Below are 14568 nucleotides of genomic sequence, written 5' to 3'. Positions count from 1 at the left end.
TGATTAGGCTATGCTTAAATGATTCAACTGACATTTAATGTAATTTCATTAATAAGTCAACTTTGAATCTATTTTTAATGTCGGAGTATAGATACCGATATTCAGTTTTATTAGTTTGTGAGCTTAGAATTATAAGGTTCTATCTCCGTTTAGGGTAGTTCTGAGATATTGAGCATCAAAGTTTTTACATCCCAGCTGGCAATGGAGAGATGGAACCTTTTTATTTTATTAATAACTACTAACAAAATATTTTTTCTTTACAAAAATAACACCACACAGGCATTAATAAACACCTAATGGATCAGATTATGTCAAAACATCATCGAGCTCACGAGTTTATAAAATGTGTGTATTTATTAGTTTATAAAATTAGCTTCATATATATATATATATATATATATATGTATATATGTATGTATGTGTGTGTATGTTTACAAACATCTATGCGTATGAATCATGATTTTGAAAAGTTTAAATGTCATTATGACATGCATTTCTGCTTTTATTTTGATTTTATATAAGTGATACAAAAATCAAATCAAAATCAGTGACCATCCAATATTTATTGACAATGTTTTGTGCTCAGAAGTTATTCAATTTCTTCAACTGTGCGTTTACAGACTTTCAGAAATATTTGTTATAAAATGAGCCTTGCTATTTTGGTCTAAGCTACATTCTTTGCAGCCTGCATTTCTTCATAAAAGTACATAAAGGGCCATTCACCAGTGAAGGTGAAAGCCAATGTGATTGACAGCTCCTTTATACTTCACAAGAGAGAGAAAGATGAGCTTTTCTGCAGACGGGAAAGCCCAAACCCAAAAACAGTTCAAGAAGTAAGTTGCTGCTCAGTTTTGGATCGATAATATCTAAAGGAAAAAGCCCACTGGGAGGCTCTTGAGAGGAAATAGCCCAGAGGAAGCAGGTAATAAAAAAGACAAGTACTTTACACAATACAGAGAAGTGTGCTCCAATAAAAGTCCTGCCACCATTGCTGCCTTTGTATTCTTTAAAAGGGATAGACGATTTCTAATATGAACATATATGATATGGATTGGTTATGTTGTGATGCACTACAATCAGTGGTCATAATATAATATGCATTTGTGAGTACCATTCTAAATATGTCGGGAATGGAATTCGTAGGTTATAGAGTGAGATCTTGTAGACCTACAGATTTTGAGTCTAAGTCAAGTCCCAAGTCAGTTGCTCAATTAAGTCTCAGTTTCATCTGATAGTTTTTGGCTACGCTATGAGTGGTTGGTTTGTCTTTGTGTCTCTGCTGTTTGATGAAGTCTTGCTCTGTCTCTCCCAGCCTTGACGGATACGGGTGACCTTGCGGTCCACGCATGGCGTGATCAGGATTAACTTCAGGATCAGAACCACGCAGGGGACCACCAGAGACAACATGTATGCTTGAGGCATCCACCACTTATATGATGAAGCTTTCAGAAATCTATCCCAGCCATATAGGAATGTGTGAAAGGTGCAGAGCAGCAGGGTCATGTAGCCCAGTTTAGACTGTAAAGGAAAGAAGGAACAATTATTTTAACAAACATTATTGTCAGCAATTAGTAAAATCTTCTCCAGTGACACTCAAATGTATGCATTTCCACAGATTGTGGACGTAATACCTGTACAAAATTGAACTCCCTCCAGTTTAGGGAGTTGCTGACAGATGGAAGGGATGTAATTCCTAATAAGACAAACAGCCCAAATCCAAGAATTCCCATGGAATAGTAGGAGTCATAACGCCAGGCTGCTGTGTTGTCAAACTCATAGGTTTTATTATCTTTTACCTGCAAAACAGAATTGAGAAAATATATATTTTTAATCACTTTAATTGTTCTGTGATCTTTGTGCATATTTATTGATGCTTTCATCTGGATAGATGTACACATTTTAATACAAAGTTAATGTACTGTAGTTCATTTTTAATCTATTTTACTTTCGTAATGTGATGTTATTTATTGATGAAACGTTTGTTAGTAAGTAGGCTAACTAAGTAAATAAATAAATAAATAAAGCAATTTTTTTCACAAAAATAGCCTACCTGGAATGTGCTTTAAGGGATTGTTCACCAACATTTTTTAATTCTGACATGAAATACTCCCTCTCATGTCCGTCCAAACCCGTAAGACTTTTGTTCATCTTCGGAACACAAATGAAGATCTTTTTGATCAAATCTGAGATATATAATCTGTTCATCATATAAAGTGATTGTGTCTCTTCAGAAAATTTGGACTAAACCGCTAAATTCATATAAGTTTTACGATCTCTATGAAATTTTTGAAGCGAAGTGATAGTTGCGTAGCTGTCAATGGAGGGATAGATAGGATAGGGAAAGATCAAAAAGATCTTCATTTGTGTTTTGAAGATGAACAAAAGTTTGATGGGTTTGGAACGACGTAAGGGTGAGTAATTGATGACAGAATTTTCATTTTTGGGTGAACTGTCTTTTAAGGAATTAAATAGGGTTCATTTAGATTTCATGTTGATTTTAAACAGCTGTTTGGTGATAAATAAACTGGATGCACATATTAGAATAAGCGAGCCTTAGATTTAAAGGCACAATATGTAATTCTTTGCTTTAAAAATAGCAAAAATCACTATATCTATGTTATATATTTTTTTTAGTTGTGTACTTACATTATCTCGACTGTTTCCAACTAGGAGAAATTTTAATTAAATTCGAAGACACGTCGCGTTTCTTTATTTCCGTTTTGTCGCAGTCAATGGCGTCATATCCGCGTTGTCCCCATGGTTTCCGCTTGTACTGCCATGGCAACCAGAGCCGTCTGATAGTAACCAAGGCGACAGACGTAGACAATGTAGTTCGCAATGTCTATTTGCACGCTGTTGTTGTTTCGTTCAAACATTATGGACCATGGCAAGTAGACTTTGGATAAAAAAGGAGAACTAAAACGAGAATCAATATCAGCACGGTGTTTATGAGATGCCTAGAGCTCCCATAGACAGTATATAAACGAGAGCTCCACGTCCGAGACTTCGACCGCTCCCACATGTACTTTATTAAACAGGTGAGCACATTTACATAAAACTAATCAATGTTATATAGTTCAACAATGATAAAATGTCAGAATATGATCTGTATGTTATTCTAATGTTGATCTAGCTTACTGCTAGTCTCATACAGACAAACTAACACATACATTTCAACACTTTCAAATGCAGTTTAGTGTGCTAGTGTAGGCTAATGTTAGACCAATGAAACAGCGCTGCGTTACCTCACAAGTTTAATTTGTCTAATAAACTGACCTGTGAGTAGTAATTCTGCACTTGCGTGTAGTTCGGTAGAATTAAATGTCCATATTACTTTTATATCCGCGGGACTCGCGTCGCGTGTGGAGCTGATAGCTGTCTCTTAGCAATCCCGAACTGCTTTATATCACAGTCATGATAAAAGCATCGATGTATTCAGTCTTCCATAAACATTATTAGATCGGTCGGCTTGACGTTGATGACAAGATCCATAATTCTTGGCAAATGTTGCGTCATCAAACTACGCCTTTGTTATTGTAAGAGGTTAGCGACCCCTAGCGGCGAAAAAAATGACATACTGTACGTTTAAAAGTACTCAACTTACCAATGATATTACGTAGACATTTATCCTGTAGCGCACATAGTATCTGATGGGAATAACTAAAGTGTAAATAGCATGAAGAAAAGCGAAGGCCAGCGCTAACAGGCCCAGTTGCTTCCTGCACAGCATCCAGCGATCCAACCAATCAGGGAAGCGACGGTACTTAGTGCCGTTATAAAGCTGCAGGAATCCAGCCAACGCGCCCGGCAGATAACAGAGGGACAGCATCACCAGGGAGACGATGGGAAAGACCTTGTTGGCCAGCGAGACCATAATGCGAAAAGAATTGTCTTTACCATTGGTAACACGCTCATAGATAACATCTCTTGTGAGCGCGTAGAAGAATATGAAAGCTGTTAAACCAATGGCGATGCGGAAAGGAAGTCTCCAGAGAGGGAAGAGTTGCAATGGCAAGTCTTCTAACTCAGCAGCTGCTCTGATGGAGCCTCTGTCCAAGACAGTGAAACCAAGACTTTGAGCAATGTCCACCACTTGCTGTTTAGCATCAGCCCGGTCACCACAGATAAGTACCTAATCAAACGAAGAAGAAGAAGAAGAAAACAGTCCAACAATATATACAATGTAACATGTAATAGAAAACAGAATTAATTTACTTTACATAAAATTGTGTAAATGTAACATTTTGTACGATAACATTAATGCAATAGCTAACATGAAATAACAATAAACAAAACATAATTTTACATCATTTAATGTTAATTTGTACATACACAAATTAACTTTGACTCTCTATCATCATCTGTGATTGAAGCATAAAATGGCAAGTTTATTTCAATGTGAATCGGGTAAGGCAAGAACACAGTTTTGAACACTGAATTTAGAAATGAAATTGTGTGATTTTAAGGCCAAACATCTTCAATGCACATTATCTTGGTTACTATTATTATTATTATTATTTTACATATATTAATACATAAGATTTCAAGTTCAAATTGACATTGATGTATTATGAATTAACAATGAACAATAGTATATTTATAAATTACAAACTGTAACCAGGATAAATAAAATAAAAAAAAGTTCATGATACCTAATGCATTAAATAATGTTACCGAATAGAACCATAATGTAAAGTGCTACCACAAAAACTACTCATGTGACAAATTATCTTCAAGTGGTTTCATTGTTTCTGACTTATTCTAACAAGCTGCCATTCTGTTGACCTACAAAACCCTTGAAACAAAATGCAACTTTAATAGTTTTAGACAGCAGTGAAATATCCTCTGGGAATTAAATTTAGTTCACAGCAATATGCTGTCTGAGCCTGAACAATACAATATGTTGTCACAGTTGGCCTTCAGAAAATAGAACAAGAAATTATAATCAAAACGAGAAATAATAACTGCTTGGCCGGGTGTGACTATTCATTTTTATTGAGAAACACACAAACAGGTGTCAAAGAACATACGCACTAACATAGCGATAATAATAGTATGCCAGAGCTCAGATTCCATCTGGCCAGTTTCTCATCCACCACCTGCTGATGTGAATATGACTTTCCTACAAAAAGCTTGCCTCATTTCATGAACTGTGAACAGCTCTAATGCCATGGACATTTATACATGCATTAGTTTGTCTTTTGTACTGTGATCAGAGTTAAATGCTGTGCTTCTTTGTTTTATGATAGGTGTCATTTATCTGCCTTAGAGTAGAGATGGAGCACAGGAAATATGAAGTGCAGCTGTATGCATTTGTCACGTCTGATTTGTCTTTTTGTTCGTACTATAATAACAAAAGCTCGTGCAAACACCTAAGCCCGTGTGTCTTCATTATGGCTGTTTTGTAAGACAGTCCGTTAAGCTTGATTCATTACATTTTAAACAACTCTGTTCAAAACAGCTTTTCTGTGTTTTGCCCCTTTGTTGCTTAAATGATTAACAACATTTAGCAATATTTGATGCATGAGAATTTGCTAGCTATGTGCTTTCTATGTCTTAATCATCATTTTCTCTCACTAACTTTTAATTGCTTTGAACAAAATTAGTTTTTGTACATTTACATGTCTTTACTCGTTTACATTTATTTATGTATTTTACCTGCCTGTGGTCCCGTTAGACAGTATGTTGACTAACTAAGTAATGTTACTATAAGTAACAGATAAGTTACTATAACTTTGCAAGTACATGTTGATGTATTCTGCAAACCCCTAACAGTCTACTAATACTCAATAGTCAGTAGAATGTCTGTTGGGGGAGCATCACAATAAAGTGTCTGCAGATATTAAGCAGACAGTCTACTAATACTCTAATGAGAGTTAGTTGGGATGTGGGTGCAATTGAATGAAAGGGGACCATCAAAATATAGTGTATTCCATCCACCTGACTGGATAAACACTGTGTTTATGTTTGTATGTTTTACCTGTCTGCTGGCATCTAGTCCCCCAGACTGCAGTGCCCAGGCAGATATGGTGTTGAAGGCTTTGACTACCGTCACCCCTGGAAGCAGCCTGCTCAGGTATTCTGCATTGGATTCTGGGTAGAGACCCCTGCTTAGGTTATTGCTGACGTCTATCAGCACCTTTCCCTCAAGATCTGAAGCCAGGGAGCTCAAAAATCCATAGTGCTCCCTCTGCACAGCCACAAAAATCACATGTGCTTCACCAGCTGCTGCTGCATGAGCCATGACCTTTGACCCCTTAGGCAGCAACAGAGAGTTTTTAGGGTCCCGGGATCCATACACAACGTTGTACCCTGACTGGAGCAAACGGAGCCCCAACGAGCGTCCGAAATCACCCGTTCCAAAGATGCACACTGTCTCCTGTTTATGCATCTTTCCATGCAGCTCTGCCATTGCGACCGAGTCTGAATTCATTTCTAAAATTAAAGAGAAGACACCATACACCGTAATGGAAGTAAAGTTCTATTAAATGCTCAAGTAATGGCTATTACAAAGTGCACTAAAAACACCAATTACACTTTTCATTTCAGATTTGCTACAAGTGCTGTGGCTATGATTATATTTCTGCTTGAGTGATTTATATATTTGTTTTGTTTTTTGGGCGATAATGGTGTAATCAAATTTAATTATGGTCTGCAGAACATTCGGATGCTTAATAAATCCAGTTAATTTATTTTGCTCCTTTAAAAGTACATAGTTTGATATATTGCAAAATACAGTTTACAATCTAAGGGCAAAAAACTAAAACCTAAAAATAAAAACGTTATATATGTTTTTTTTATTAAACTGCCTTTTAAAATTATGCTCAAAAAGAATCAACAAATACTCACGGATAAAGATGAAATTAATTTATTTCTCGGAATTTGTGCACCAGTCCCTGGAAAATCCACAGATCTCCTCTTGTAGAATGAGACCCTGACAGTTGAAATTACTGACTAACAACTTGATTTTATTGCAAAATTTCTGAATTCTCTGTGCCAATAACTGTCGTCATATCCCCAAAAGCCGTTTAGCAATGCAGTGTGATCGTAATGTGATCAAAACCAGCGTTTACTTTTCTTTATTTCTTCTGCAATTTCTCTTGTGTCCACAGGCATTTCTTCACGGGACTGAGGCTTTTTCTTGCCTGCATGGATCTGTTTATAAGCACGTGTGCGTGAGAGGCATTTATTCATGAGCCTCTGACCTGCCCACAGCTCAGTGGGGGTTTAGATTTGGGAAAAGAGAGAGAGGTTGTTTTGGCAATGGATAAAGTCCAATGTGGAAATTCCAGAGCAACCGCCCCTCTCTCTCTCTCTCTCTCTGTCGAAAGTTACATAATGTTTTCTTTACCTCCTGTGTGTTTTGAGGCCAAGGCCTGCCTGGAAGTAAGTTGCGCAACAGTGGAATAACTGCGGCGGTCTGGCGAAATATCTCAACGCTTCAGAAACACTTTCTGCTATAAATCAAAACATTACAAAATATTTATTTCTGTTGTTTGTAAATTCACCAAGAGGACTTTCCATAAACTTTTTTTCTTTCTATGCTCCCTCCCGCCTCCACACCTCCACCCATCTGCAAAACCCATGGACTTGTCATCCACTAGTAATAAGCACATGGAGATTATTTATGATCACATAATAGATCAACGGACACCCTCACCCCCACATTAAGGGCTACCTTACCAGGGTTAAGACTTGAGGGGCGAAGTCACAGCATGAATCCTGAATGATCAGCAATACATCACATAGCTCCTCATTATTCCTACTCGACTGGCTGAGAGACTTCGTTCTTTGTCATATATAATTATAACTGCATGTGCCTACTTGCAGTCTGGGCCACCCTTCACGTGCCTCTCCTGAATAGGAGTGTCTGTGTTATGCTACACATGCATGAAAAATGTAATCCAGAAGATTTGTTTTCTAAAGGATGTTTTGAATGAAATGCTTTACCATGCCATAAAAAGGACACATGGTTCAGGTATGCATGGGATTGTGTTGTCACAGATGTACAGATCTTTGTATAGATCTTACAAGTTGTGACAGAACTTTTGTGGGTTTAAAGGAATATTCCAGAATCAGTACAAGTTAAGCTCAATCTATAGCATAATGGGATAATGTTCATTTCCACAATTTATTTTTACTCACCCGTTCTTTTATAAGCCACTTATAAGTGAATGAGGCCAATTTGTAAAAGTTAAAATACTCATGGTTTCAATAGAATAGCCACAAGACATAAACAATAAGTATGTTAATATAATTTTAGTGTAGGAAAAAACATGGGTGGTGAGAATCATTCAGAAAACTTTCTGAAAAGAACACATATGAAATTCATTATTGCAAACTCTAAACTGGAACATGGTCTGCCAACGTGAACTCAAATTAAATACAATCTCAGCCTCCCAGCTCTCCCATACATGAATAGATCTTATCATTTGCATGTGATATCGTAAGGAAATGAGACCAAATAGTGTTTTCCGAGATGTCAACAGGAAACGTGGAAGCACAGCATTGATGGTAACTGATGAAGAAAGAAATGTTTGCTATGGTGCCTGAAATACCAAGGACAGATATGGAAGGCTGATACTCTGTAATAATTAAATTCTCTGAAGAAAAAAGTTTTTCAAGAAGAGTTCATCACGATCAGAACCCCCCCCCCCCCTATATTTGCTCACATTTAAGATGTTATCAGTATGTTTCATTGTACAAAAATACATGTGCTGGATCCCCATACTTGTGGTTATGATTCAGGATTTTGTTAGTGTCAATCCTCTTTTTTTTGTGGTATTTTTCAAAACTTATTTTATTGTTGAAAGTATTTCATCTGATCATTTATTCAAAGGCATTAAATCACATTTTAAACTGCAATTTCTTGTAATGTTTTTGTTTTTCCCTGAACAAAAATTGGTTTTATAAGATGTCCTGTTTCACTCTCTCTCTTTCAGCCAAATACATCTGTGTTTGTGTCAAAAGCTGGAATATTTAAGGTCATGTCCTCACGACACAGAACGTTTCCTGCTCTCCCTCCTGTGTTGAAATCTGGGGTTTACTGGGTTTGTTAAGTGCAGAATATGACATTATTGCTCTTGCTAAACAGTGTATCATATGCAGTATTGCATATGAGGAGTAATCACATGGATGATATTTACTCATATAGAGGGAGTGACAAAGTGATGAGACGGATTTACATAAAAAGAATGACAAGAAACATTGTGGCGTGTTTCTCTCTCTGATTCTCTGACAGCTTGATGAGCATGAGAGTTAATTTGCACATATTGTCATGTTTTTGAAGGAGGTATCGGGAGAATACAGTGTGTGTTGTGTGAAGTGTTTATCTTCTTACATAATTGATATGAAGAGCTGGAATTGCTTCCTCTGTACTGATACAGTTTTGACTCAGATACAAACACCAGAACAAAACAGATTTTGGTCAGAATATGTTCTTCCTGGCTTCTGTTGCTGAGCAATTCCACCTCATAAATTCCCTTTTTTTTTTTTTGTATGAGCAGAAGATGTTTGTGAGAACACAGATGTCATCTGCCAAGGAAAATCTGAAGCATACCAATTTTGGCCGTATCTGGGTGTATTTTGAACTCATACAATTGTCAGTGTTTCTTTTTCTACTGCAGTGGGAAACCACGGGAATCTCTGAAAGGGGTTTGGAGAATTTGAGTTCATTTGTTTTTTCTCAGAAAATTAATTTCTGTCTTTAAGAAGTACAGACACACACAAATTGTATATGTAATATATTTTTACTCTGTCAGTCAGATTAACTTGTAGGGTGGATTTGTCCTGTAGTAGAACTATAGAGATAAAAAGATAGCATAGAATGAGAGAGCATAGAAATAATTTTTAAAGATTTTTAAAATTGCGTCTTAGACAACAACGGGATTAAATGGAGACCAAATGGATACTTTGCCTTGTGATTTTGGGTCTGAAGACCCAAGCAATAGTTTTAGTTTAATAGCAGTGTCATAAATTATGAGTCATTGTGTGTGTCTGTGTATTGTGAATGGATTTGTCTGAATGTGCTTTAAAATACTACTACTACTACTAATAATAATCAAGCGTAGCGTTAGTTCTGGCAGGTCACATTAGTCAAGCTCGCATCAGCTGACTCTCAGCTGATCCACATCTACCTATACAGGAATATGACGCCTATCACAGCATCCTTATATAAGCTCCTTCAGTATAATCAGCAACTTTCACGTTTCTCAGGAGACAATTACCCTCCTCCATCCCCAGCTTCTCCTCTCTTTCAGTAAGGATTTGGCATTCTGATTCCCCTTTGAGTCAGACTAAATTCTCAAATTATGTTGTACATTAAAATATTGACATTAATGATATCTGCAATTTATGTTGGTTCTGTTCTGTTAACCCTAGGGGGGGGGGGGTTATTGCTGATCTCCCTGCTCTAATCATGCTAGGCTGCATGGATGCGCAAGGAGTTCTTGCCCAAAACAGAACCATCATGTCAATCGTATTTGACAATAGTGGTCCTGACAGAAATAAAGCTTCTGGTCTCTCTCTATTCTCACTCGGATAGTTCTGTCTGATAATTAAGTTGTATTCTACTGAACCTCTGCAATTTGTAACAGATATTGCACAAGATTATCTTTACACACAATCAATGAATCTGATTCTACCAATTATGATAAAAAATAGTACTAACATATCTCTACTTATTGTTTTGATATGGCAAAAATATATCACTATTTTTTTCAGGAAAATCACGATTCACGATTTTATCACGATTCTTTTTCATATTGGTTTTACTATTGACTGAGCATTACAGCCAAACTAATGTCTCTATTTTAAAAAAAAAAGCCTTACAAGGTAACAAAATATAAAAAAGAATGGTAGACATTTAGGCCAAAGTAGCGAAGATTAAAAATCTTTGTCATTATTTCGTTAATTAAAAGATAAGAACAAAGATACACATTACATATACACAACATATATTATACAAATGAAATAAACAGTGCTTTATTTTTTCAGCTGCAGTAGGTGTATTTAACAGAAGCAAAGAAATTAAATGAACAAATATAAAAATAAAACACTACACAGACTTCACTGTATAAATTATACATAATTATTAAATACAGATATTGTTATTGTTACAGACATGGACACCAACATGGACACCGGCATGGACGCCACCACGGACACACCGTCACGGACACCAGCACCGACACAGGCACACCGGCACGGACACCGGCACGGACACGGACACCAATACAGACACCGGCACGGACACACCGGCATCGACACGGGCACACCAACACACCAGCACGGACACTGGCACGGGCACACCAACACACTGGCACCTGCACCGGAACGGACACAGACACCGGAACGGACACCAACACAGACACCAGCACGGACACACTGGCACGGACACCGGCATGGACAGACGGACACATCGGCATGGACACCAACACAGGCACACGGACACCAACACGGACAGACCGGCATGGACACCAACACGGACACACCGGCATGGGCACCAACACGGACACAGACAGACGGACACATTGACACCAGCACGGACACCGGCACGGACAGACCGGCATGGACACCAACACGGACACAGACAGACGGACACATTGACACCAGCACGGACACACTGGCATGGACACCGGCACGGACACTGGCACGGACACCGGCACCGGCATGGACAGACAGACACACCGGCACGGACACATCGGCATGGACACCAACACAGGCACACTGACACGGACACCAACACGGACACCGGCACGGACAGACCGGCATGGACACCAACACGGACACACCGGCATGGGCACCAACACGGACACAGACAGACGGACACATTGACACCAGCACGGACACACTGGCATGGACACCGGCACGGACACTGGCACGGACACCGGCACCGGCATGGACAGACAGACACACCGGCACGGACACATCGGCATGGACACCAACACAGGCACACTGACACGGACACCAACACGGACACCGGCACGGACAGACCGGCATGGACACCAACACAGGCACACCGACACAGACACCGGCATGGACACACGGGCATGGGCACCGACCGGCACGGACACCAACACGGACACACCGACACCGGCATGGTCACCGGCAGCGGCACGGACACACGGGCACGGGCACGGGCACCGACCGGCGCGGACACACCGGCATGGACACCGGCACTGACATGGACACACTGAAACGGACACACGGACACCGGCACGAACACACCGGTACGGACACCCCGGTACAGACACCAACATACCAGCAAGGACACACCGACACAGGCACACCGACACCGGCACGAATACGGACACCGGCACGGAAGAAGAAGGCGGGAACCAGTGAATGTTCACAAACTTTAATAAATAAATAAACACAAAATGAAAGTAAAGGCGGCAGCCCCTCACGGACGACTGAAATTCAGGCCTGGTCCTCTCTCGTCCTTCACTGTCATCGCTCCTCCTTTTATGCTTCCGTAGCTCCTCCGTGAGATACAAGGCCGGTACGGCGCGCAGGTGACGCTCGTTAGTAATCACACCGTTCTCAAATTTGGTCATCAGGACCATCAGGGTTTCCCCCACTACTACAATACCCTTCACAAAACACTGGTTATCAATCAGTGCCATTTGAGTTCAGTTTAGAATCAAAAGAAAGAATAGAGTAGTTTAGAATCAAAAGGAAGAATAGAGTAGTTTAGAATCAAAAGGAAGAATAGAGTAGTTTAGAATCAAAAGGAGAATGCAGAGATAAAATACAGTGTAATCAGTCGGACGCAAAGTGGCACAGTGCTCATTCATTTGCACAGCTAAACAGAAGTGTTTTGAGTCTGGATTTGAATGTGACTACTGTAGGAGCACATCTGATCTCTTCTGGAAGCTGGTTCCAGCTGCGGCTGGCATAGTAGCTAAAAGCAGACTCACCATGGTTAGAGTGAACCCTTGGTATTTTTAGTTGATGTGATCCTAATGATCTGATTGATCTGTTGGGTTTATATTCAGTGAGCATATCTGCAATGTATTGAGGTCCTAGGCCATTAAGTGATTTATATACCAGTAATAATACTTTAAAATCAATCCTAAATGTAACTGGGAGCCAGAGTAAAGACCTGAGGACCTAATAACGTGAGTTAGCTGGTTAGATGGATATTAAACATATCCATACATATTTTGAACACCCAGTAGACAATATATGCATCAATTATTAATCATACTTACAGGATGTGATTCTGAAGAGCAAGCTGATCCAAATAAATTGGGTACAACCAATCTTTCAAGAGCAAGCGTTTTCCGAATCCCGCGTTGAACTTTGAGAAGCAGACAGTCATCAGTAAAATGACGTGTTTGTGGGCGGGTCAAGTTGTTCGCGGGCGGACAACGTACAACATAGGCGGGCATTATGAAAATGTTTTTTTCTAGTGACGTAGAACCCTAACGCAGCTTCGAATTACAGATCCTCGTTTGGGCGGTTTGAGTCGATTCTTTCTTTTGGGAGACAATAATTTTATTTATCATGCACTTTTGACTTTACAACGTTGTAGAACGTTTACATTCACAGGCAGCTATTACACACTGCATGAAAGGGAATATTTGAAAAACCATAATATGGGCACTTTAATATTGCTCATTAGTATTACCTTTCATTTATGCATTCATTTTTTTAAAAAGTTTTAAAAGCAATTGTTTATGATTAGAATGTTTTGTTATATAGGCTATTTTTGATACAGAAAGTAGGTGTACTGACAATAAGTTAATTCGATTTTGAAGGTCTGTTCATTTTGAAGAAGCATAACCAGTGCTTTTCTTAAATGATCACGCATGCCAGTAAATCTTAATTGAGTTGAATTGATTGAAAGAAAGGGAGTCGAAGCATGTCAGGTGTACAAATATTATTCATGTTTACAAGGTATCACAGATGTGGGCAAGAAAAACATCTGACTGTTCCTGCTGGGACTTAATGTGTGCGTGTGTGTGTGTGTGTGCCTGTTCATATGTGTGTGGCAGAGGAAAGAAACAATAGAACAATGTATGAGATAGACAATAGCAGACAAGAATGGTGGTGGCGGAATCCAGCCAATATGGACCAGTGCCGTTGAAAAATACTGCAACCTACAATCACAGCCACCTAAAATACGTTCCCAGCTCACACTATTAAATAAACACAACATCACAAAATCTTTCTATATTTATTCTGGCAATAGATTTTCATTTGTTTGTGGGCGGAATTTGGCAACAAGATATACAACAAAACCCAAAGGAAGGATAGAAATACGGAGGAGAGGAAGAGAGATATAATTATAGTTTATAACACCATTGGCTCTATTGTTTCTGTTATTGTGTAATTGATGAAATAAGCCAAAGATTTCCGTTTTTTCTAGGAAAAGAGATGCACCACAACAGCAGAAGTGAAGTTTCAACCACACTGATTAATTTGGGAGAAGAAGGTTCAATTATCCATGGCAAATCCATTTAATGAGCAAACAGGTAGAATGCAAGAGGAATTATTCAAAACCCGGTTAATTCAATTACTCAGCTTTCTCCACTAAATGCTACTGATCTAATTCCTCTCCAT

At 38.9% G+C, this 14568-nt stretch overlaps 1 protein-coding gene across 1 annotated transcript; it reads right to left on the bottom strand.

The window, feature by feature from the left end:
- Positions 1-470: 470 nt before the first annotated feature.
- steap4 (STEAP family member 4) lies at positions 471-7808 on the bottom strand. Its single transcript, XM_084089697.1, has 5 exons — positions 6850-7808; positions 5981-6435; positions 3605-4132; positions 1632-1796; positions 471-1518 (listed from the first exon to the last, which is right to left on the bottom strand). Exons 2-5 carry the CDS (start codon positions 6431-6433, stop codon positions 1243-1245), a joined length of 1422 nt encoding a protein of 473 aa, XP_083945823.1. The 5' UTR covers positions 6434-6435; positions 6850-7808; the 3' UTR covers positions 471-1242.
- Between the last annotated feature and the right edge of the window lie 6760 nt (positions 7809-14568).

Source organism: Abramis brama, assembly GCF_963993115.1.
Source record: "Abramis brama genome assembly, chromosome: 17".
Taxonomy (NCBI): Eukaryota; Metazoa; Chordata; class Actinopteri; order Cypriniformes; family Leuciscidae; genus Abramis; species Abramis brama.
Note: the sequence above shows the minus strand (reverse complement) of the source record. Positions and strands in the feature narration are given on the sequence as shown.

Bases quoted from the DNA above. Each gene is read 5' to 3' on its own strand.
- steap4 (XM_084089697.1), bottom strand. From the start codon at position 6,433: ATGAATTCAGACTCGGTCGCAATGGCAGAGCTGCATGGAAAGATGCAT. The intron at 4,133-5,980 runs GTAAAACATACA...TCGTTTGATTAG, and splicing joins GACTAGATGCCAGCAGACAG to GTACTTATCTGTGGTGACCG. The intron at 1,797-3,604 runs GTAAGTTGAGTA...TCTGTTTTGCAG, and splicing joins ATGTCTACGTAATATCATTG to GTAAAAGATAATAAAACCTA.